A 25,372-nucleotide genomic window follows, 5' to 3' on the forward strand; every position below is an offset into this window, starting at 1 on the left:
CTTTTGGCTTTGAAATTTGAAGTTAAATATGGAGAAACATCCACATATGGCAAGCAACTGCTGGAAGAAAATAAGTGCCTTTTCTCTAGGTAAGTGTGGCATCATTATTGTTCCTTGGAATCAAGTTGAAGATTTAATGATACATTTGAATTTTCATACTTCTTTATTATCCTAGGAGTAATAACGATTTCTGAGAATGAACAGAAGGTGAACTGTAGTTTGGTTCTTTGGTTCATATGTTTTTTAATTCATTAATCAGTCTGTGGCACCGAGAGGAATGAAAGTGGATTGTTGAATTAAATTATTTGTTTTATAAACTTATGTTTAAGCAACTTCTAAAGTAGATTTGAAGGAGCAGAACTGGTCATTTGATTTTCTAGGGACAGTTGATTCACATCCCCACCACTCTTAGACTATGCTAAACCTTTCAGGTGCTGTGAATCTGTCACTTCTTAAAAAGGAGCAAATTCTGAAAATCCTCTCCATTTGGAGTCATTTCATTGCTAAAAATTAGAGGAATAACCTTAATTATGTAAGATTAGCACAAAGGGAAGCAACAGTAGTAGTTCCCTTCTAGGGGCTTAAGGAAGAAAGAGGTCCAAACGTATTTTTGTGGAAACGAGTTACTTGCCTAAAATGTTGTATAGCAGTGAGAATGGGTTGCTAGAATTGGAAAATGACATTATTTGCAAATGTTTAAGTAGTATTTTTCTTGTTCACAGAATTCTTCAGCATTGTGCCAAGATGAAGCTTTCTTTAAGCCATAACTATCATATATGCTGCTGGAAAATGGTATCTTAAATTATTTTAAAAGCAAGATATTTTTAATTGCTTTATTATTTGTATACATACATATAAGTTCAAATTACTTTCATCTAAGTCATGTGAGAAAGTCTTTGTAATATTAATACTGGTTTATTTAAAAAATCCATTTAATAGATAAACACTGCAAAACTGGGCTTTTATGTTATACTTTTACTGTATATAGTTTGTTGTTTCTTTTTTCTTAGAGGGGGAGGACAGGGGAATTGATTGGATTTGAAGTATGTGAAAACATAGTTATTTTGAAACATATTACAGTATTCATTCTATTTCCATAACTGTAAAAGTAAATTTTTTTTAATGCTGACTTGGAGGAAGTGATTCTCAGACCTTGATTTCTGTATCTATACTGCTTTGATTATAAACCTATATGTTGCTGTAGTTCCTAATCTTTGTCTATTTTCTATGTAAAGTTCAGCAGAATGGTGACTTTCCAAAGGTATTAGTACTTAATCTGCTTACAATAGACTCTTTTGGGTAGCCACTTCTGGAAAAGTCAAAACATCCATAAGGGTTCTACAATATTCAACTTCTGAATGAGAATCTGAAGTTGCCTCAGTGTTCATTAATCATTTCAATCTTATTAGTGGATAACTGTCTTTCCTGCTATTTTTATTTTCTGGTTTTAGGTACCTGGGATAAATGATAGCAATATACTGCCTTTGCTTTTGAGAGAATCGTTCATACCCAACGTGGGAAGGTTTCTTGCATACTCTGATGACAAAGTACATGCTGTCTTTTTAGATGGCATTACTCTAACCCTGAATTGGAATTTCAGCTCTCTTATTGAAAAGAGACAGGTAATTATACTTCAGACTGAAATCTATTTTTTATTTATTTATTTTTAATCTGTGGAAATAGAAAATGAAGTACCACAGTATCTCTATTTTTTGAAGTATAAAATCTGTCAAGAGGCTTTACTGATCTCATTGGATTTCCTAGCAGAAATCAGGAAGGTGTGACAAATCGTCATTTTTATAAATGTAACTCATTATAGAGAGAGGGACTAGTATTTTTGTTCTTTTGATAATTATCTATATAAGGGTGGTGGTTAAATAATACCCATATCCCATGTAAAACAAAACTTTTAAGTTAGTCAAAATAAAGTTTTAATGATTCGTCTACTTCTTTTTTTTTTTTAACTGAAAATTAATTAAAAAGAAGGTTTTGTTTTTCAGTTCTAGAATACTAAAACTTTCCTTTCCTCCTTGCTTCTTAAGGTAAATCGAGGTCTCAATTTATGTTGGTGTAAGTTAACTTTTCCTGATGGACAAAATCAGTTAATTCAGATTCAACACCCTGGACCATATGAAAGGTACTGGAAAGCAATTAAAAAAATAATTTCATGTTAGTAAACAACTTCCTTTTAGAGAGGAAGCATAAAAACATTATTTAAATGTTATATATATTTTCAGTTTTTCCATGTGGAAAATGCATAAAGTCATTTCAGCGGGTTTCAGTAGCTGCATTGTTTTTGTTTTTGTTTTTTTGGCCATACCGTGTGGCTTGTGGGATCTTAGTTCCCCGACTGGTGATCGAACTCACGCCCCCTGTAGTGGAAGCGCAGAGTCTTAACCACTGGACCTCCAGGGAATTCCTCAGCAGGTTTCAGGGTTTACAGTTATATTGGTCTCTAGCATAACTAAATAGATCAGGTCAGCTTTAATCATTTCCATTTGTATTCTAGTGATTTTTCAAAAGAAATGTGTTATAGATATAACTGGCTTGCTGTGGAGGTTGGACTGTGGTCAGCTGTGTTAACCAGTTAACTAATTAATCCCCTAACCAATTTAAACTAAGGCTTACAGCCACAAATAACTAAACTTATGTATTATTTCTGTAAAGTGAAATAAAACAAACTAGCTAACGATTATTCTTAAAATGGAGAAGATTCTTGAAATCAGCTTTTTATGAATATGCTTTTTCTCTTTTGGCTTATGTAATTTGTTATAATAATCATTCTCTTTGTGATGTTCTTGACATGTTAGTGATTTTACTTGAGGATGTTCACAAAACAATTGCTTTTTTTACCTCTTGAATTTATTTTTCTGTTGGGAGTTATTGCATTTTGGTTTAAATGCTCCAACATTCATTGCTAGTTTGAATAATTTGCCTCAAAAGATAGTGTCTGTTTAGCAAACATTAACTATTTATTTCAGCCAGTCACTCCAAATCATTCATTTTATTGAACTTGATACTTGTTTTGTGTGTTTGATGAGTTATATGTAATTCTGGATGTGTGTGTGTGTGCATTAACAGGTGTGTTCTGGTTTAAATTTTAGAAAGCAAATGCTCACTAAGTCTTGTGTGTAAAGACATTTTCATGATAAAATTTAATGAAATTCATTTTACTTTGAAAAACTAAAAGGAGAATTTAGGTATTAGAACTTTGAATGAAATCCAAGTGTTAACCTGTGTTCTGATTCTTAAATCTCATCTTTATTAATCATATATGTGAGTAAATCATCTTATTCCTGATGAATGAGAAAAACTTGCTTTTTCTTTTTCCAATGAAAATGATTTAAAAATTGCCCTACTTTAGAATTTTTTCTTTATTCTTTTTTCCCAAACCGTCTTAATGATTTTTCCAATTTTTAAATGCTTTTATAAATATTCTACAAGTTCATTTTTCAAATATCTGTCTTAATGTATTCAATCTAGATATGTGACAACAGTAATATCATGGTGCAGAAGACTGACCCAGACTAGTCAGAAAGAAATGCCTACACATCCTTCATCTTCTGTTCCGGAAGAAAACTGGTATTTGTATTTATTTTAAACTTAATCTGTGTAGAAGAGCCAGGTAATCCTCAAAAATTAAAATGTTAAAAGGTAAACTGACTCTTTTTCCGAAAAAAACTTTCTCTTAGTTAAATATATTTAACTCCTATGATGTTTTGATAGCTTAAATCTTGAAAATATCTTTAATTGGATATCTCATTTATTACCTTTCATCATAGTATATTTCATCTGAAGATTTGAAAACTTCATATCAAAATGGGTGACTCTTTTAGTGTAATAAATTCATCCTGAAAACCTTATGGAAAAATTTAGAGGATATATATTTTTTTATCTTAGTAATATTAAAGGAAATAAAATGTTGACTAACATAACAAGCTTTCAGGAAAAGTTGATTTTTAAATAATTTCTATTATGTTAATTGCCTCCCCCAAATTAATTGATAAATCAACAAATAAAGCAAGATTTCAGTCCCTCCTGTGTGCCTTTCAGTGTGCAGGGGACTAGAACTGGGCTCCGAAGGAATATTTAGGGAAATTAAGACATTTTAGGGAGGAAGCAAGGGCAGAGGTAAAAAAGGGTATTTTGGCTTGTGGAGATAGTAAGAAGTTAGTTTTTATGGAGCAGACACTTACCTGCTTGGGTGTAGTGTGACTCTGATGGATAGGAATAGACCTTGTAATCAATAGAGGAATTCAGACTTCATAGAATTACAAGTTCCTATATGGAAAAATGACAGGAAGAAAGAGCCTTAGGAAGTTTAGTGTCACTGCAAGAGTATAATCTGATTATATTGGAAAAGAAGGATATCAGGAACACTTTAGGAAGCTTTAAATTAAAGTAAGTTGTAAGAGGACTTACCTGGTGGTCCAGCTGTTAAGACTCCGAACTCTCAATGCAGGGGGCCCAGATTGGATCCCTGGGCAGGGAACTAGATCCCACATGCCGTAACTAAGAGCCCACATGCTGCAACTAAAGATCCTGCGTGCCGCAACTAAGACCTGGCACAGCCAAATAAATAAATAAAAAGAATGAAGTAAGCTGTAAGGTGTCTTAGTGCATGGTGCATGGTGAAAAAATATATATACAATAAGCTTGATTCTTATCACCTTTTCCTAAGTTACTTAGAGAAAGAGGTACAATCAAATCAGGAGATGTTATTTGAATATCCAGATATCTTAAGGATTCAGCTTTCCAGGTCCCTCTCTTCAGCTACAGTTTGGGAGCAGAAAAGTTGCCTTAATAGCTAGCAAAAAACATAGTTGGGAAGAAAGGGAAATTGTACATGGCTATAAAATTGGTTACTTCATCATTGCTCAGCTGGCAAAGTTTGTAAAATGCTAGCCTTTTTATATGAAAGCTTAGAAGAGTATAACTGTCAAGACAAACTGAGAAGTGAGGGGGTAAGAGAAGTACAGATTGGTGAAAGCAGCTATGGGTGGAAGCAACGCGGAGCAGAGGGGAGACAGGAATTGAGGAGTTGGGGAGGGGAGATACAGCACTTGAACAGCTCCATTCCCCTCCCAAAGCCTAAGACCTCTCCACAAGAATCAGATGATTCTTGTTTTCTTGTCAAAGTGGATAGGTTGAAGGGAGAGAAGAGATCGCATAATAAACAGTTACCTAAATTGTATTTCAGCTGTAAACATAATATACAGCTACCTAAATTGTATTTCAATATTTTATTTCCAACTCACCCTATATTATTAGCTTACTCGTTCAACTTTTTAATAGGAATGCTTGTCAAAAAATAGTACAGGAGATATTTTATAAGACGTTGGTTTATCATATGAGTGACAGCATTAAAGGTAGTTTGTATGGTTCTGGGTGTACCCAGAAAATGTGTCTCATGTTTAAAAAAAGCAGGGAGAGTGTGTTTTGCAATGATGAAGAGTCGGCGGGTTTTGGAGTAAGTCACATCCAGGTTTTTACTACGGATGCTTAAAATGATGAAAGGTCTCTTTTATTCTCCGTTCATAGGCTGGAGTACAAGGAAAGAGTGCAGGCTGATGAGGTGCATGTGGTCCATTGTGTATGGTCCATTGTCTGCCAGTAAAGCAGACAAGTCGTATACCCTATTGTGAGCTGTGAAAAGACTTTTCTAGTGACTTGAATAAAGAGATGTTTTAGCATGAATGTCCTCATTAATTTTGCAGAGCTAGTCCAGTTACACTATTTTCTAGTTGTGTGCCACTGCTCATATTTCATCTAGTGATGAGGGAAAACACAAAGAACACGCACATAAGAGGTTCTGCTGGATTTGTGTACATTTAGCCTTCTATCCCACACCAGTTGCCCCAATATCTGTTTCTGTGGAACATGGTAAGGGCTGATGTTCATATATTAACCCTTCAAGTCAAGAAGAGAATGTTTAGTATACCGTGCTTAAGAAAACAATGAAATGGTAGTCTATTCCAGAAGAAATTTAATAGAAAGTAGTTATTATGTTTTGACACCTAATTCAGTCATATAAAAAGTTGGCCCTGGAGACCGTCCATTCCCTAAGAGTTCCATATAAATGAGGTCTTAACTATATGTGTAAGATCCCTTCTCCTCCAAAGAAACTATCTAGGTATGAAGATCAGAAAATTAAATAGTTCAAGAGAAAGCATTACAAAGAAGTTTGATTAATTAACATACTGCTGTAGGAATTCAAAGGAGAGAGTATTTCTTTCATGGAAGTGATGAGATTTTAGTAGGTTTTTAAAGTTTTAGTAAACCTTGAGGAGGAAAGTAGAAGATATGCCATGTCAGTACTGAGTTGTAGCAGGAAGGCTCATTACCTTCAAACCTCAATACTTAATTCAAAAGTCCTGGAGGTGGAGGACGTTTATTCACTTGCCTTACTCATGAAAGGCACTCAGTAAGCATCAGTTGAATCAAGGTGATTTGTTGCTAAATAAAGCCAATATAAAGAGAATTCTTAACCTCTAGGTTCTTATGTCAAAAATTCTAACCTTTATGAAAAAAAATTAAGTATGCTCATTTGAAATATTGTGGATATAAAAGAATCAGACAACTAGCATGAGGTTTTTTTTGCACAGGTCTGTGGCTTCTGAACTTGAAAAGATACAGAAGTTTAACTGTATCCTTTAAACAGAATGTATTGTCCTGCATAATTTCTCTCTTTCCATTGTAGGCTTAATTCATGACTCTACTTTATATTAATCCATACTTATATATTACAGAGCTTTATTGAATAATATTTAAGATTGTAATTTAAGATGTATCTTGTCTATAGGAGGTACATCATGTTAGCATTTGTACTTTTCATTGGGTTTAACTCAGCAAAGGACAGTGAACTGGGGTTAAGATGTCCTGTGGAGACTTTCACACTTATATAATTATATTCTAAATTATAACTGAGAACTACCTCTGACTTCTTTCTTTTTTAAAATTTGTAGAATTTTTATATACTATTATTTGTAAAAAATTTCAGCTTTATTGAGGTATAATTGAAAAAATTATAAGATACTTAAATAGTATATCATAGTGACCTGACACACATACACATTGTGAAAGGATCACCCTATCTTGTTAATTAACACATATATCACTTCACATATCTATCTTCCTCCTCTCCTCTACCTCACCAACCCTCCCGGGGTAGGTGGTGGTGAGAACATCTGATTTCCACCCTCCCAACAAACCTCAGTCATACAACACAGTGTTATCAGCTACAGTCACCATGTTATACATTAGATCCTCAGACCTTATTCATCTTATAGCTGAAAGTTCATATGCTTTTACCAACCTCTCCCTCTTTCCCCACCCCCAGCCCCTGGCAACTACCAGTCTACATTCTGTTTCCATGAGTTTGACTTTTTAAAAAATTCCACATATGAGTGACACCATGTATTTGTCTTTCTCTGTCTAGCTTAGTTCACTTAGCAAAATGCCGTCAAGGTCCATCCGTGTTGTTGCAAATGTCAGAATTTCCTTCTTTCTCATGGCTGAGTAGTATTCCATTGTGTGTATATATATGTACCACATCTTCTTCATCCATTCATCCAACAGTGGACACTTAGGTTGTCTCCATATCTTGGCTATTGTGAAAAATGCTGCAGTGAACAAAAGAGTACAGCTATCTCTTCAATAGACTGTTTTCATTTCTTTTGTTTTTGTTTTTGTTTTTGTTTTTTTTGCGGTACGTGGGCCTCTCACTGTTGTGGCCTCTCCCATTGCGGAGCACAGGCTCCAGATGCGCAGGCTTAGCGGCCATGGCTCATGGGCCCAGCTGCTCCGCAGCATGTGGGATCTTCCCGGACCAGGGCATGAACCCGTGTCCCCTGCATCGGCAGGTGGACTCTCAACCACTGCTCCACCAGGGAAGCCCCGACTGTTTTCATTTCTTTTGGATATATACCCAGAAGTAAGATTGCTGGATCATATGGTAGTTCTATTTGTAAATTTTTGAGGAAACTTCCATACTGTTTTCCACAGTGGCTGTACTAATTTATATTTCTACCAAGGTACACAAGGGTTCTCTTTTCTCCATATCCTTACCAACACTTGTTATGTCTTATCTTTTTGATGATAGCCATTCTAACAGGTGTGAGGTGATATCTCATTGGTTTTGATTTGCATTTCCCATGATGATTAGTGATGTTGAGCACCTTTTCATGTACCTGTTGGCCATCTGTATGTCTTTGGAAAAGTACCTATTCAGTTCCTCTGCTCATTTTTTAATTTTTTTTTTTTTTTTTGCTATTGAGTTGTATGAGTTGTTTGAATATCTTGGATATTAACCTCTTATCAGAAATATAATTTGCAATATTTTCTTCCATTCCATAGGTTGCCTTTTCATTTTGTTGAAGGTGTCCTTTGCTGTGCAAAAGCTTTTTAGTTTGACAAGTACCGCTTGTTTATTTTTGCTTTTGTTTTCTTTGCTTTTGGTGTCAAAAAGTCATTGCCAAGACTGATGTCAAGGAGTTTATTACACCCTATGTTTTCTTCTAGGGGTTTTATGGTCTCAGGTCTTACATTCAAGTCTTTAATCCATTTTGAGTTGATTTTTGTGTATGGTGTAAGGTAGAGGTCCAGTTTTCCCAGCATCGTTTATTGAGGAGTCTATCCTTTCTCCATTGTATATTTTTGACTGTTTGTTGTAAATTAATTGACCATTACAGACATACGTGACTTTATTTCTGGGCTTTTTATTCTGTTCCATTGATCTGTATTTCTGGTTTTTGCCAATGTCATACTGTTTTGATTACCATAGTTTGAAATCAGAAAACTTCCAGCGTTGTTCTTCTTTCTCAAGTTTGCTTTGGCTATTTGAGGTATTTTTTGGTTCCATACAAATTTCAGTACTGTTTGTTCTATTTCTGTGAAAAATGCCATTAGAATTTTGTATTGTTCAATACATTGAATATTGTATTGAATCTGTAGATTGCTTGTGTAGTATGGACATTTTAACAATATTAATTCTTCCAATTCATGAGTACAGAATATCTTTCCATTTATTTGTGTCTTATTCTGTTTCATCTAATGTCTTATAGTTTTCAATGTACAGATCTTTCACCTTTTTGCTTAAATTTATTCCTAGGTATTTTATTCTTTTTGATGTAATTGTAAATGGAATTGTTTTCCTAATTTCTTTTTCTGATAATTCATTATTTATTTTTATAAATTTATTTTATTTATTTATTTATTTTTGGCTGTATTGGGTCTTCGTTGCTGTGCGCAGGCTTTCTCTAGTTGCGTCAAGCGGGGGCTGCTCTTTGTTGTGGTGTGCGGGCTTCTCACTGCAGTGGCTTCTCTTGTTGCAGAGCATGGGCTCTAGGCATGCAGGCTTCAGTAGTTGTGGCACGTGCACTCAGTAGTTGTGGTACACGGGCTTAGTTGCTCCACGGCATGTGAGATCTTCCCAAACCAGGGCTCAAACCCATGTACCCTGCATTGGCAGGCAGATTCTTAACCACTGCGCCACGAGGGACACCCAGGTAATTCATTATTAATGTATAGAAATGCAGCTTATTTTTTTATATTGATTTTGTATCCTGCAACTTTACTAAATTTATTAGTTCTACCAGGTTTTTGGTGGAGACTTTAGCAGAGTCTATATATAATATCATATCATCTGCAAATAGAGACAGCTTTACTTCTTCCCTTCTGATTTGTATGCCTTTTATTTCTTCTTTTTTTTTTTTTTTTTTGTCTAATTGCTCTGGCTGGGACTTCCAGTACTATATTGAATAAAAGGGGTTGAGAGTGAGCATTACTGTCTTATTTCTTATTTTAGAAGAAAAGCTTTCAGCTTTTCACTGTTGAATATGATATTAGTTGTAGGCTAATCATATATAGCCTTTATTATGTTCAGGTATGTTCCCTCTATACCCAGTTTGTTGAGTGTTTTTCTGCATCTATTGACATATGATTTCTATCCTTCATTTTGTTAATGTGGTATACCACATTAATTTTCATATGTTTAACCATCCTTGTATGCCTAGAATAAATCCCACTTGATCATGGTGTATGACCATTTTAATATATTGTTGAATTTGGTTTGCTAATGTTTTGTTGAGGACTTTTGCATCTATGTTCATCAGAGATACTGGCCTGTAATTTTCTTTTCTTGTAGTGTCTTTATCTGGTTCTGGTTGTCAGGGTAACCGTGGCCTCGTAAAATTAGTTTTGAGGTATATTCTCTCCTCTTCCATTTTTTGGAAGAGTTTGAGAAGGATTGGTATTAATTCTTGTTTAAATATTTAGTAGAATTCACCAGTGAAACCATTTGTGTTGGGAGGTATTTGATTACTGATTCAATTTCCTTACTAGTAATCAGCCTGGATTCAGTATGTTTCTAGGAATCTATCCATTTCTTTTAGGTTGTCCAATATCTTGGCCTATAATTGTTCATAGTAGTCTCTCATGATCCTTTGTATTGTGTGGTATTGGTTGTGATTTCTCTTCTTTCATTTCTAATTTTATTTGTTTGAGTTTTCTTTTTTCTTGATAAGTCTAGCTAAAGGTTTGTCTATTTTATCTTTGCAAAAAAAAAAACCCAGCTCTTTGTTTCACTGACATTTTCTTTTGTGTATAAGCTCCTTCCAGGGAGACAGCAGCAACCTGGAGTAGGCCAGAGAAAGAATGTGGAGATATCATCTGCCAGCCTCCTGAGTCTCCAGGGAGGATCACATTCAGCCCCTAGGCACATGCTAAATTAGAAGCTTTTAAAACATGCAAATAGGCATACCTCAGGCAGCAGCTTTTAAAGTATGCAAATAGCCCTCTTTGAGGGAAAGACTGGGAGATGGGTGTTTCTGTCTGCTCAGAACTAGGAGTTTTAGGGGCCTGTCCCACACTTAGGAGTCTTAAAAGTTGGAGCATTAGATCTTGGGGCAAACTGTTTACTCCTCAGGGAGAAGCTGGGAATTGTGGGTTCCCCCCTATTGTGCTAAGGGTGGGGTTTATAGTGAAAGTGTGTCTCAACCTTTCTTACCCATTTAATTGTGGATATATTCTTATTCACTCAGTGTATAGGAGTCACTCGGGTAGTTCCTGGATTTCTGACAGCGAGAATTTCTCCATGTGTAGCTGTAGATTCAGTGTCACATTTGTGGGAGGAGGTGAGTTCAGGAACCTCCTACATCACCAGCTTGGACTGGACTCTTACTTCTTTTTCTTATTAAACCTTTTGTTCTGTACATTCCTATCCCAATCATCTAAATTTCTTTTATCCTGTTATTTTTTCCATAACCCTATTCAAATAATAAAGTAGCTCTGCAACAGAGGACAGATTCTTTTCACTCTAGATGTTTTAAGTTAAAAATACCCTACACAGATTGTTTGTATTCCTCTCACCCCTACTTTGGTTCCCTTTTATTCCCATATCACTTCTTCATTTAAAGAAATGTTACTGAGGTTTTAATTCTTTTATTTCCTCCCTGTCACCAAACTTCCATCCAAATACAGACATACATACTCTCTTTTCCTTTCCCCCTCTTATCGTCTTAACTAGTTTCTTCATCTATAAGGGATAGACTTGATAAATTCTGAAGTCCCAACTCTATTGTGAATCCAAGAGATCTTCCTCCCAATGGAGAAATAATATTTTAATATGAAGGCTAGGCTTTCTGAATTAAAAACAATTATAATGAAAAATATGGGGGAAAAGCTCCTTAACTAAGCAACTTAGTATTATTGGAGAACAGTGGTGTCCTAAGCCAGATTTCTAACAAGAAAAATGAACAGTCTTTGGATCATTGTAAACCAAAATCTTCAGAAGACTTGCTAAAAGAAGTTAATGAAAAGAGTGTATCAGTGGCATTGAAAAAAACCTCTGAAATCCTTCAGGATATTGACTGTCTTCTATCAAACTCTAAAAGGTGAAATATGGAATTATTACAATATATTATTAAACCTTGAGGATGTTATTTCAAGTGACTGGTAGAAAATTACTAGAAAGCCAAGAAATTATATCTATGACTTCTGTACAATGATTTTATGAGAAATGACATTTAACTTTGGAGGTATTTTACCTAACTTGTAAATTTTAAAATATATATTTTATTAATAAAGAACTATTTTAGAAATTTGAACAATTTCTTATCTCAGATTTGAGAAAAAATTTTATAAAACTGTAGTTGTTGCTGTTTTGTCTTGTGGAGCATTCACTATTAATCAAGTTTCTTTCATTTTACTTATGCAGAATTGTGTACATTGATCATTTGCTATTTAGTCTCTCTACTCCAAGTATTTTTCAGTAGAACCATGAAAAGAGAATTAGATCTTAAAAAAACAAAACGAAAAACCTTAATGTGGGCAATATTGCTTCAAGCTAAGAATCGAGCACTTTAGCTAAGACTAAATTTTATCTGGACTATCTCATGTACCAGATATTTTCATTTGTTTTGAACATCTCCAAAGATTTATGCTACAAAGTGCATGAAACCAAAAGAGGAATGAGCTCACCAAAAGTGCTATGTATTACACCTGTCTCTTGGGAAAGAACAAAACCGTACATCTAAAAAGACTTCAAGATTATACCAGACATAATCAGAAATGTTCAAATTAACTTACGATTTCTTGAAAAGACCAGTCTCTTCACATAAAAGAGAAGAAGCAACAGAGGAAACAACGAGAAAAATAGAGAGCAAAGCAAGCAGAGTGTAGTAGGTTAGGAGAGGTAATGTAAGCAATTTGAATGGGCACAATGCTCTCTTTAGCTCACAGTGGGCTCCCTGCCACCTTCAGGTCTCAGCACAAATATCCCTGCCTCAGAGGGGCCTCCCCCAGTTACTATTACATCACCATGTTTACTTCCTTTAGAGCACATATTTCAGTCATTCAACTTACTTCTTTGTGGTCTATATCCTCCACTAGAACTTGAGCTCCATAAAGTTATTTTATAGTCTTATTACCAAGCATAGTGCCTGGCATATTGAGAGCGCTCAGTATGTATTGTGTAATGAACAGTCCCTTTGGGCAGCAGACTGCCCACAGAGAAAATAACTAAGTTCTGTTTTGGTTGCAGGAAACCACCTATGTTGTCCCTAAATAACTCTAGAAAGCCTAGACTATAAGAAATGCACCCATGCTGCCATAAGGGTAATGCCAAACTGTTACTGCATTCAGACAGAAAATATTTGTTCTTAACATGACTAAAAGCACCCAATATTGTGGTTAATGTGCTCAGTAATATTTTTAATAAGCTTTTAAGCTGTGCAGGTAAAATATGTATAATTTCCTCCCTCAGTTGAGTCTTTCCCGTTGGCTAAGAACCAAGAGTGTGACAAGCAATGAAAAGTTCTGTAACAGAAAGTCAGCCACACTTTAAGGTTCCGTGAAAGACCTAGAAGTTTGCTTGAGATAGAAGATTCGGATTCTCTATGGTCTCCTTCAACTATGTACTTAATATAATCCCATTGCCGCCCCTGCATTACATCCAACACTTGTTTTGAGAAACCAGGTAGGAAGGAGAAAGAAATTTTCCTCTTTGAGCCCCCGCTTTTCGCCCAGTGCTTACTAGAGCCACATGTCAAGCTCGATGTCTCCTTGGTGCTCACAGAGCAGCCACCACTCCGAGGCAGGGAGTCGGGATGGGAACTGGCCACAGACCCACTAAACAAGCTGCACCTTTTCCGTCCAGTTAATCAGAGTCAAGCCACCCTTTATGTTGTCTCTTTTTCCGACTCTTGGGCATTCAGTAGTCATGATTAAGGCGTTCTAGCCTTCTCACTGCTGTCCACAAGAAAAAGCTGCCCCCAACGTATACCGCACAACGCCAAAGAGTAATTATCAAGAGCTCCCCAAGGGGGCGGTGGAGCGCCACAGAGGAGCGTAAGGTCCGCAAAGTCGCCCGGTCTTGCGGAGTGAAAAACTCTCTCCTACGCCCACCCTAAAGGATCCCATGCAGGAAGTCGGAAACATCTCTACATATCCAGGACAGCCGGCGGCACCTCTGGGCAGAAGCCCGCGCGTCCCACATTCGGTGAGGTTAATTCGCGTCTCCGGCTTCCCGCCGCCGCGTGGGTGCGCTGTGGACGGCGCCGGCTAAGCCGAGAATGAATCCTCAGGGTCGAGACAAGGGAACCAACAAGGCACTTTTCACTTCCCACCCGTCGTCCCAAATGTGTCCTTTTGGGGAGCTGACGGTAGGGGAACTCCAGGTACCCAACCCCTCGTCTTAAGAGCCCTCAAGCCGCGTTCCTGCCTGGCCGCTTAGAGTGGAACCAGTATCCCGGCGTCCTCTCGGCCTGCGTCGCGGGCTAGAGCCGCTCAGGCCCGCGGCCGGCGTCTCTATGGTACCGACGGAAGCGGGTGTAGAGGGGCGGAGCCGCCGTTCGTGCGGCTGGCTTGTTTCAGCTGGGGGAGCAGACGGTGGGTGCGGCTGATCCTCAGCGAGGGACCGGGCGGGGGGTGACTGTATGGACGCCGCGAAACTGCGTCCTGAGGTGGCAGGCCGGAGGCGGGGACCACCTGAACCTGAAGTCTAGAAGATCCAGGTTCCCGATGGGGAAGGCGTGGAGGGGCGGCAGTCGCGTGGGACCCGAGAGCAGGCGGGGTGTGCTCGACAGACACTGGCCGGTGTCTCCGGGATCTGCGCGATCCCTGCACGGCCCTCCTGCTTCGTCGCGCCTTATAGATCCCATGGGCGTCAAGCCCTCGCCTAGGCTTCGCGCCCCTGGCGTTTCCCTGGCTCTGGGCGGGTTGCCGGCGATCTTGCCGGAGTTGCCCATTGCCACCTTTCCAGCCACGAGGGCCCTTAAGGCGCCCAGGCTACCGGGAGGGGTGATTGTGGAGGTTGTAACTTGTTCCCTTCCCTGCAGACGCCAGGGCTTTCCACCTATTTTCTTAATCGACATTTTAAAAATTATTGAATCATGCCAACCTTAGGAAAGAATGACTTTGGGAATTTGCTAAGACTTGTTGAAATTCCGAATCGTATGTATTTGTAATGGTCATAGGAAAGAAACATTTTACATGCAGGTTACGAAGAGTATCCGTGAAAGTGAGCAAGATTTGTGTTTCCTTTCTTTGCAAATTAGCTGAATTAGATTTGGCATCTGCTTTGAGTACTATAGCATTAAAGAAAGTAAATATATATTAAGTTTCACAGCAACTACAGTTCATTGAAGAGGACTTATTTGTAAAGCATAATAAAGGCAGTTTTCGGATTCTAGACGGTGCTTTTTCCTCAGGTTTTTGTAAATATTTGTGATGGGGTTTGGGGTGGGGGAGAAGGGGTGAAGCAGAAAAGGACATTTCTGTTGGGAATTTGCTACCTCTTATTTTTTTGGTAGGAATAACGTCAGAGATTATTAACAAACCATGCACAACAGTGTGTAAAGTAACTGGCTAAGTATGTGTTTGTCGAGTTAAGGAAAGGGAGGATTACTGCTAGGTATACTTTGAAGACCCCATAGTTGATGGCATAGTACTCTTATAGGAATGGTGCGTGGCAGAGTTTGGCCGTTGCCGAAAATGGCTCCCGCAAGTCATAGAGAGACATTTATGATCTGGGTAACTGGCTGTTATGGCAGAAATCATTCCAAATAATATCTTCAGTTCACAGGCTGAGGATTGCTAACCTGCTTACCCCCTGTATTAGTATAATGAAATATTAAACACCTTGAGCACATTAACTTCATGCATGACAAGTTTAAGAAAATTATAATTACTGCTCTTAATGAACTTACCCAACAAAAGTGAATATGTAAAATAAAGGTATTTTACAGTTTAAGAGGTTCTGGAGTCCATTCTATTTATGCGGGAGGAGCAGGAAGTGGAAAAAGGAAGAGAGAAGAAAAATGGGACACTTAGGTGTTCTAGTCAGAGACAATAAATAAGAGGAAGTACAACTATTAAATTACTGTCTCATACTCAGAATCTACTCTAAATATCTGCACCAGTAGTTGGAGTGGAATAGATGTCAGAACTGTGTTTCTGGGACCATAATTATACCTTTGTTGAAAAGAGAAACTACTGTTTTAGCTGTCCGTGCTGCATAACAAATTACTGTACCCCAAAACTTAGAGGCTTAAAACAGTAAACAGTTATTATCTCACTGTACCTTTGGGCCAGAACTTTTGGAAGAGGCTTAGCTGGATGGTTCTGCTCAGGGTCTCATGAAGTTGTAGTCCAGATGTTGGCAGTGCTGCAGGCATCTGTAGGCTTGACTAGGGCTGAAAGGATCTGCTTCTGAGTTTGCCCAGGTGAGCTTTTTGTTCCTCTCTCATCAAGCAAGCTGTTTAAACTTTCCGTTTAAAATGCATTCTGTGCTGCCCCATTATGTGTATCTGTTCCTATTCATAAACTACTACAGTATATAGACATTTGGAAAACAGTAAGTTTTTCTTTTTCACGTCGCTTTAAATTTGGATCATCATTTACATACTTTAAGTGATCTTTTCATGTTTCACTTTGCTCATGACACTTCATTAGCTACTCGATCCTTTCTTGTATCTGAACTCATCGAGTAAAACATTAGGTGAGTACATTTAAATATATTTAGTGATGACAAAAATTGTTTAGTGAGTAAAAGAAGATGGATGTAATGAAATGGCTTTATAGAGACATCATGCAATTTGCAATTAGGTGTATAATGACCTTTTGTCTGCTTTCTAGGATGACACTTGACAATAAATTTGCAATTAAATGCATACAGAAGCATAGTTTGAGCGGCAGAAGAGCTTTTCTGTTAGGCCTCTGTGTATACTGTGCCCAGCCTACGTTCTCCTCACAACTCATCCATCTGAATGGCCTTCTTTCTTCTTAGGGCTAATTTACAGGCCACGGCTTACCGTGGGGGATATTGCTCTGCGGCTATACCTCTCTGGCTTGGTCATTAATTCAAGCTTTCTGTGTCCCAGTTCCCATCCAGCTAAGGGGATAATGATATTATCTTTGGTTCAAAGGAATATTTTATAAACTTTAAAATTATATGCACTGAGCCTTTAAACACATTGACTTCTTTATCCATTCAGGTGTCAGATGTTTACTTTGCAAAGCAGAGACCTGATTCATGATGTGTGGAACTATAAATCCTAAGGTATATGGAAGGGATTCATGACCTTGGAGGTTTCTTTTGCATTTTGGTCATATCTCTTGGTTGAAAGTATCTTGAAATCATTATTTCCTAATCCTGGAAGAATCTGTAGACTATAACTCAATCTTAGTGCTTTAGAGAACAATTTTCATTTTTCCAAATGACTAAGAATTTGAGGATGGTTTTAGATTCCATTGTCATTAACAAAATAGTTGTTCTCTGCAAAGCAAGTATTCTTCACACTAATAAAAAACTTAAAGGAACCTGCATAAGTTTATTTCATCTGGAAATACAGAAATCTTTCATACAGGCTTTTCATGTACCAACTAATACATAAATATAAATACATTATTTTTATATTATACTATAAATTTGACGTGAGATTTGCATACAATTTTATTAATGTTTATTAATGTTATATATTCTAATATTTTATTAATATTTATAATGTTATAAATATGTTTCTACATTTTTAAAAATTATACTTTAAGAAACTGAGCTTAGCATCATGGTCTGAGTTATTAATTACTTCTAACTTTTCAAAGGTGCTTTATTGGTTTTGTTTTCATGATACTAACATTAAAAATTTTTATGAAATCAAAGAAAAGGGGAAAAAAGTAATGATCACATGTAAGCCCACTAGTGACAAACAAGCCAAATGAACAGCCTTCCAGATTTTTTATGCATATGTACATATTTTTAACAAAAATGTAATATTTTACATATTATTTTTAGGCTCCTTTTAAATTTTAGTATCTATTGAGCATTTCCTATGTCAACAAATATGGGAATAAGTATTTTTTTAATGACTGCATAACTGTATGGAATTTATTTCACTAGCCCTGTATTTTGGACACATAGTTTCTAATTTTTCCTTATTATAAACAATGCTGTGCTGAACATCCATGTGTAACTCTTTGTATTTATCTAATTCGTTTCTTAGGATAATTTCCTAGAATTGGAAATCCTGAGTCAAGTGTTTGCTCATTTATTAATCATTTTTGATACATATTGTCAAATTGTCTGCTAGAAGAGTTATACCAATTTATACAACTGCTAATACTGAGTGATTGTTTCCCCACCACAAACAAATCATTAGCAATCTTTCGTCGATCTTATGTTGAAATCTCATTGTTTTAAATTCAATTGATTACCAATAAAGTTGAAATCTTTTAATAGTTTTCTTTGACCGTTTGTATTTATTCCTTTTCCAAATTGCCTTTTCATAGACATTGCCATGTTATTATTGGGATACGTATTTTTTCTTCTTGTTAGTTTTAAAAGCCCTTAGTAAAGTAGGGCTTCTAATCTTTCTCCATCATAAATGTTCAAAATTTCCTCCATTTATTAGTCTTTAATTTTGACATGCAGAAGTCTACATTTTTATATAGTTATGTCTATCAGTATTTTTTTTTTTTGCGGTATGCAGGCCTCTCACTGTTGTGGCCTCTTCCGTTGCGGAGCACAGGCTCCGGACGCGCAGGCCCAGCGGCCATGGTTCACGGGCCCAGCCGCTCCGCGGCATGTGGGATCTTCCCGGACCGGGGCACGAACCCGTGTCCCCTGCATCGGCAGGCGGACTCTCAACCACTGCGCCACCAGGGAAGCCCCCAACTCCAAGTTTTGAGAGCAAAGAAACAAATATGCCAAGAATCTTTTATGACAGCAGCAGATAGGGCAGTACTAGCAGCAATGCCAATGATAATATGTGGTGATGGGTCAGGCAGTGTAAGCTGGGCTCGGGGGCAGAGAGGTCTTCACCACAGGTGTCTGGTGTCATTTTCACTGAGGTGCTTGAGGCAGAGTTTGAAGCCTTGTTCTTGAAACCTGGCAAGTCTGTGATTTCCCAATATCCTTTTAATGGTTTTTGCTTTTACTTAGAGTCCTTTCTCTTCCGTGCACTTAAGAACCCTAACTGACACAGGATCTGAGTGAAATAATTGTTCCTTACCAATTTGGAATTATACATACATTTCCGCCTTCCCCAAACACACACTTGACCTGTCTCAGACTTTGCATTTACCTTTCAGTATTCATATTACTCTGCTTTTGCAAGTTTATTGGCATTAATTCTTTCGAATGCCAATCTGAAAATGTTTTGTGAAGTTGCTAAAAGAAAATCCCTTTTATGATTTTGATGAGTTACATTAAATTTATAGATTAATTTGAGGAGGATAATACCATCCATGTTGTCTTCTTCCTCAGTAAAATGGTCTGGCTCTTGTATCAGTAAAGTTCCATCAAAGGAACAGAACTACTTTGTGTGCTAAGGAATAAGAAGTTTAGACCTGCTGTAATCGTGGGGCTCGGAGGGCAGGCGCTGCAGGCCGTTGCCTCTGAGTCTGTTTTTGAACCTGAAGCTGCAGCAAGTCGGGAGGGGAAGGTAGATGTGGATGAGAACAAGGACAGAATGGAACCTGCACTGGCCTCTCACCAAATCCAGTTTTGATGCTGTGGGTGACCTGCGGGAGAGGCTGGCACTCTTGACCTTGGGGCTGCACCTGCAGGCCCAGGATTTGGAGAAGCTGAAGGAAGATAACGGTGAAGGCTGAAGGAGCTGCAGGCCTAGCTGCTTGCTCATGCCAGCAAGGCGAGCTGACAGATCAGCAGCAAGACCTGCGAGCTCCATGGTGCGTCCAGCACCAACCTGTAGAGTTAAAAAGTGTGGCTGCTTCACTTCTGCCTTCCAAGTCCCATGTACAGTGTCTCCTGTAGCCAGCACTACAAAGAACTATAAAAGGAAGGGGATTCTCGGAAATGTCCTTCCAACTTAGATGCGTTAACAAAGCACAGGCTCTAAATAGCACAGAGCTCTAAATAGCTGATAAAGTACAGTTTTGACATTTTCTTCACAGGCATTACCTGTTTAGTTTATTCCTTGATATTTGAATTTGTATTGCTGTTGTGAATGTTCATTTTCCTGTATTTTCCCCTTATGATTATTGCTGGTATATTAATAATTTATCTTGAATTAGCCGCCTTTTGCAACTTAAATTCTAACAATTTTCAATTTATTCTCTTGGATAGGCAGTCATTTCACTTACAAACTAATGTAATTCTTTTCTTCCTGATAAGGTAATGATACATTTTCTCTCTCCCTCCCTCTATCCCTTCCTTGCCTCATTACATTGATTAAAACTGCCAGAACAATATTATAATAGCTGTACTGTTTTGACTTTAAAGGTAATGTTTCTTGGTTTTCATTCATTTTGGTTTCTTATAACCTAGCAGTTCTTAATGTTTAGTGAACATAAGGATTACCTGGTATTCACACTTGCTAAAAATGGAGATTTCCAGGAACACATGCTACATTTTACTAAATGCCATTTAATCATTTAATAGGCAATACCTGGTGGATAACAGATACAGTGTATGATGATTTTTATTTAATTCATTCAATAAATACTTGTTGAGCATCCACTGTGTGCTAAAAGATAGTGGTGAACAGATAGACAAAGTCTGCTCTCTGAGCTTTTGTTTTCTTTCCTGAAATGTTTACAGAGCATAAACACTTGAAAAGTAAGCAAATCTTTTGGCTCTAACAGAATTATTTGCACCACCATTTAAGCTTAGTTTCTTCGAGCTAATTAGGTCACTATTTTTCTTTTAAGCAGTTTAAAAGTGATGAATTATATATTGCATTGCGGTCAGAGAATTTGGCCTGAACATTTCCACTTTTTAGATTTTGTTGAAGTTTTTCTTGTGGATGAGTAAATGTGTAATTAAATTTTATAAATGAGCCACAGACATTTGGAAATAATGTGTATTCTATGTAATATACACAGTTTTAGACCTGTATATGAAATAAAATTTGTAATTAAATTATTCAGACTATCTATATCTTTTTTTTTTTGCTACTTGACCTCATTCATGTAAGCACGATTTGACATGTAAGCATCTTCTTATCTAACTTTACTATGACTTGAATATTTTATCCCTTTTAGTCCCACTAAGTCTTTTGCCATAAATTGTGTTTGATGGTAGTATTACCACAGCTGCTTAATTTTGTTTGTGTTTTCTAGGTATGTATTTTCTCATCTCTTTATCTTCTATATTGCTAAGACTTTTTGTTTGAGATGTTTTCTTATGAACAGTAACTTGGGAGATGTTTACTTCTGTTCCAATCTGTCTCTTTATAGAGAAATTTAATACATTCACATATATTATAGTATTTGTGTTTGATGTGTTTGTTTCCTTTTTTATTTTTTTGGTGGGTGGGAGTGGGAGTAAAATTTTCTTCTTTTTTTTTTTTTTTCTGTTTTGCTATTGTTTTGCTATATTGAGCAAGTTTTCTGTATTCCTCTCTTCTTCCCCTAGAAATTTAGAAGTGCTGCTCCTTATTTTTTCCCCAGAAATCATATATAAAAGTGTTATAATTTCTAAGGTAAAAATCTTAAAATTTGCAGTTGTCACGTAGGGGCCATAATTTAGTTGTTTAGAACCCTATTGTCATAGTCCTGTTCTCCCAGAGCTCTGTAATTGTTGTCCCACAATATTTGGTGTTGATGTTAATCACATTCTCTTTCTTTTGCAGATAACCATTGTTGTTGATGATGATGGTTTTTTTGGACGTGGAAACTCTTAAGGATTTTCTCTATATTTTTATTTTTTTAACGGTTTTTATATACTATTTATACATTAATTATAAACAATAGCAGTAAAAGCTTTCCGAACATTGGCAAGAAAAGCCGGAAAATTGTTGGTCTTCCTTACATTTTCTTGAAATTCTGCTAGGCACTCAAAATGAGGAGCGCTATCTGACACCTCATAGTCCCTTGCTTCATTTAGGCTCAGGGAAAACATAAATAGGCTCTCAGGATGCTTAGGGTCAATATTAGTGAATAGAAACTGCAACTTATCACCATAAATTTTTCGAATTTCTAGTCCAAGTCGACCTGTATACAGGTCTGCAGATTTCTGTAGCCTTTTCAACCTCTCTTCATTAGCTTTGTTAGCAGTGGAAATAGTTTCCCTCTTCCTAGCATATTCTTCCTTAAGGTCCTGGATATCTGCAGTCAGTGCGTCCAGTTCCTGCTTTTTGTCTTTTACTTCAGCAATCAACTTCAACAAATTCTCTTTCTTTTCTTGAGTGAGCTTATTCTGCCTGCAGATCTGATTTTGATATTCCAGAAACATCTCAACCATTCGTTCTTCTTCCTTTAATTTCACAGCCAGCTTTTCTGCAAATGCTTTAATGGAATCCTTGTAGGTATCTCTTAGGCCCACCATCTGACAGGAGGTGTCACTGACAGTGCTTTTGAATTTATCCCAAAATTCATTTATGCTTTTATCGAATAGTGCCAGTTCGTCCTCTACCACTTTGTAAGACAATGTGATACCAGCCAACAGCGGGTCTCCAGAATCGGATCCCGCAGCCGCGCCAACTTTCCTATTTCAAAACTCTCTTTATTTTTTGAATTTGTTTTTTCTTTCAATGCCCACCTCTTTGTCCTTTTTTTCTCCCTCAAGCTTTGGGAAAATTGTTTGAAAGTATTTTTACTCACTAATTGTGTTTTTTGAAGCATACATTTTACTATGCATTGCTTCTATTGACTTTTATTTGGGCCATCAGGTTTTTTATCCCCATAATCTCTTTCTTGTTTTCAGATGCTCCTTTTACATGAAAGGCTGCTACTGTTACTGACAATAAAATGCTTTCTCTAACTTTTTAACATCTTTATTGGAGTGTAATTGACATGTAATAAACTGTACGTATTTAAAATGTGCGATTTGATATGTTTTGATGTGGGTATGAGACTATGAACCGTGAAACTGTTACCACAATCAAGATGATGAACGTATCTGTCCCTCCAGTTTCCTCATGCTCCTTTTTTTTTTTTTTTTTTGCGGTACGTGGGCCTCTCACCGCCGCGGCCTCTCCAGTTACGGAGTGCAGGCTCCGGACGCGCAGGCTCAGCGGCCATGGCTCACAGGCCCAGCCGCTCCGCGGCATGTGGGATCTTCCCGGCTCGGGGCACAAACCCGTGTCCCCTGCATCGGCAGGCGGACTCTCAACCACTGCGCCACCAGGGAAGCCCAGGGTTCATTCTTTGTGTTATACAGTTCTATGGGTTTTGACTATGTAATCTTTTTTTTTTTTTTGGTCTGGTTTAGTGTTATTTTAAGGTTCATTCATGTTTTTGTATGATTCACGTTTTGGTTTCTTTTTATTTCTTTTTTTCCACATTTTGTTTATCCAGTTGGGTTGTTTCCAGCTTGGAGCTAATGTAAAGAAAGCTGCTATGAGCATTGATGTGCACGTCTTTGATGTGCAAGTCTTTGTGCAGATGTTTGCTCTCATTTCTCATAGGTAAATACCTAGGAATAGAATGACTGAGTCATATGGTAGGAGTATGTTCAACTTTTTCAGAAACTGGAAAGTTGTATCATTTTACATTTCCACCAGCAGTGTATGAGAGTTCTGGTTGCTCCACATCTTGTCAACATTTGGAATGGTCAGTCTTAAATTTTAGCAGTTCTAATAGTTATGTTTGGAATCTCATTGTGGTTTTAGTTTCCATTTCCCTAATCATGAATGATGTTGAACATATTTCATGTGCTTCTTGACCACCTGTATATCATTGTTGTAAAGTACCTTTTCAGATCTTTCACCCAACTTTGTATCAGTCTGTTTTTCTGTTATCATGCTTTGAGAATTCTTTGCTCTGTGTACAAATCCTTTATCAAATATGAGATATGCAAATATTTTCTCCCAGTCTGTGTCTTGTCTTTTCATTCTCTTAACATTGTCTTTCAAAGAGCAGAAGTTCTTAACTTTGATGAAATTCAGTATATCAACTTTTTAAAACAGATGGAGCTTTTGATACTGACACTAAGAACTCTTTGTATAACCCAAGGACAAAAATATTCTCCTGTGTTTTCTTCCAGAAGTTTTACAGTTTTGTTTTACTTTTAGGTCTGTGATCCATTTTGAGTTAATTTTTGTATAGGGAGGAAGGTATGGATTGAGGTTCATTATTTTTGCATATGGCTATCCAATTGTTCCAGCACCATTTGTTGAAAGGAATATCTTTTCTCCATTGACTTTCCTTCGCATGTTTGTCAAATAATCAATTGACCATTATGTGTGGATCTATTTGTGATCCCACTCTCTATTCTGTTGCATTGATATATTTGTCCATCTTCATAACGATACCACATTCTTCATTACTGTAGCTTTATAATAGACTTGAAATCAGATGGTGTAAGTCCTTCAACTTAGTTCTTTTTTAACGGTGTTTTCCTATTCTAGGTCTTTTGCATTTCCCTATAAATTTTAGAATATATACAATGAGCTATGCATAGTTTTTATTACAGAATGGAGGTTGAATCATTCTCAATAAATCATTTAGTTATTCTTTAAATCTCAGAACGAAAACAAAACAATACAAAAACTTCAGGTATCACACAACATTGATAACTTTAACTAGATAAGTGATTTCAATATTCTATGCCAGGCAAGCACTCAGAATTATGATTGCCTTTTTATGTCAGTTAAGGTTCTTTGGTTAGAGGTAACAGAAAGGAAAAGGGGGCTTATTGGGAAAATCCTGAGGTAGCTCATGGAAGGTGAAAGGTGAGCTGCAGGAACCAGGGCAGCTCCGAGAACCTTAGAGATTGGACCTGAGGACTTGATGTCCTTATGATTCTTTTTTCCTAGGCTGTCTCATGTAGTGGAGTCCATGGTCTGTAAGAAGAAAAAGAACTTTCCCCATCAGCTCCACTAGGGAAAATTCTGAAAGGGAGTCTGATTGGCCCAGCTGGGGTCACCTTCATAAGCAGAGTAATCACTACTAATCACTACTATAAAATTATTACTAATTAGTAATTGCTTGTTAATCACTACTATTAATAAGGGATACAGGGAATTCTAATTGGTCAGCTCCAGAGTTTGGGTATTTTGATGAGCAGTTTTCCCAAGGGAAGTGGATGCTGTTATCAGAAAAAGTATGGAAAGCAGTTGCTGGGTACACAGACGCAATGGATCCCCACTGCTGTGTAGTACACATTGCTGAAAGAAAGAACTATTTGATGACCTCAAAGTAGTAGATTAGTCAGTGGGCTTTCTTAAATTTCCCTTGATACATGCTACGATCTAAACTGTTGTTCCTACAAAGCTAATCTGTTCTCTTTGGGCCACATGGCATACTATATATAAATGTAAGAAATACCATTTCTTTTAATATGAAAGTTGCTAAGAGTATATCGTAAGTGTTCTCATCACACTCACACAAAGGTAACAATGTAAAGTCATGAATGTGTTAACCTTATTGTGGTAATCATTTCACAATACATATGTATATCAAATCATCATGTTGT

The 25,372-nt window shown here is 37.1% G+C and overlaps 2 protein-coding genes across 2 annotated transcripts in view; one reads left to right on the plus strand and one right to left on the minus strand.

The window, feature by feature from the left end:
• LOC309959513 (uncharacterized protein C5orf34 homolog) overlaps positions 1–11,970 on the plus strand; it is a 30,898-nt gene extending 18,928 nt beyond the window's left edge. The window contains exons 8-13 of the mRNA XM_082835838.1: positions 723–792; positions 1,452–1,622; positions 2,043–2,137; positions 3,484–3,582; positions 6,606–6,646; positions 11,702–11,970. Coding sequence (XP_082691964.1) covers positions 723–792; positions 1,452–1,622; positions 2,043–2,137; positions 3,484–3,582; positions 6,606–6,646; positions 11,702–11,895 — 670 coding nt within the window. The 3' untranslated portion in view covers positions 11,896–11,970. The remainder of the gene's footprint in view (positions 1–722; positions 793–1,451; positions 1,623–2,042; positions 2,138–3,483; positions 3,583–6,605; positions 6,647–11,701) is intronic.
• Positions 11,971–21,087: 9,117 nt separating this feature from the next.
• On the minus strand, positions 21,088–23,489 carry LOC309958948 (kinetochore protein Spc25-like; the record flags this gene model as incomplete). The annotated part of the gene is made up of 2 exons (XM_082835060.1): positions 21,088–22,442; positions 23,449–23,489. The coding sequence occupies 2 exons, from the start codon at positions 23,487–23,489 to the stop codon at positions 21,692–21,694; spliced, it is 792 nt and encodes a 263-aa protein (XP_082691186.1). The 3' UTR covers positions 21,088–21,691.
• Positions 23,490–25,372: the final 1,883 nt, after the last annotated feature.

Source organism: Leucopleurus acutus, assembly GCF_964270905.1.
Source record: "Leucopleurus acutus genome assembly, chromosome: 3".
Classification (NCBI taxonomy): domain Eukaryota; kingdom Metazoa; phylum Chordata; class Mammalia; order Artiodactyla; family Delphinidae; genus Leucopleurus; species Leucopleurus acutus.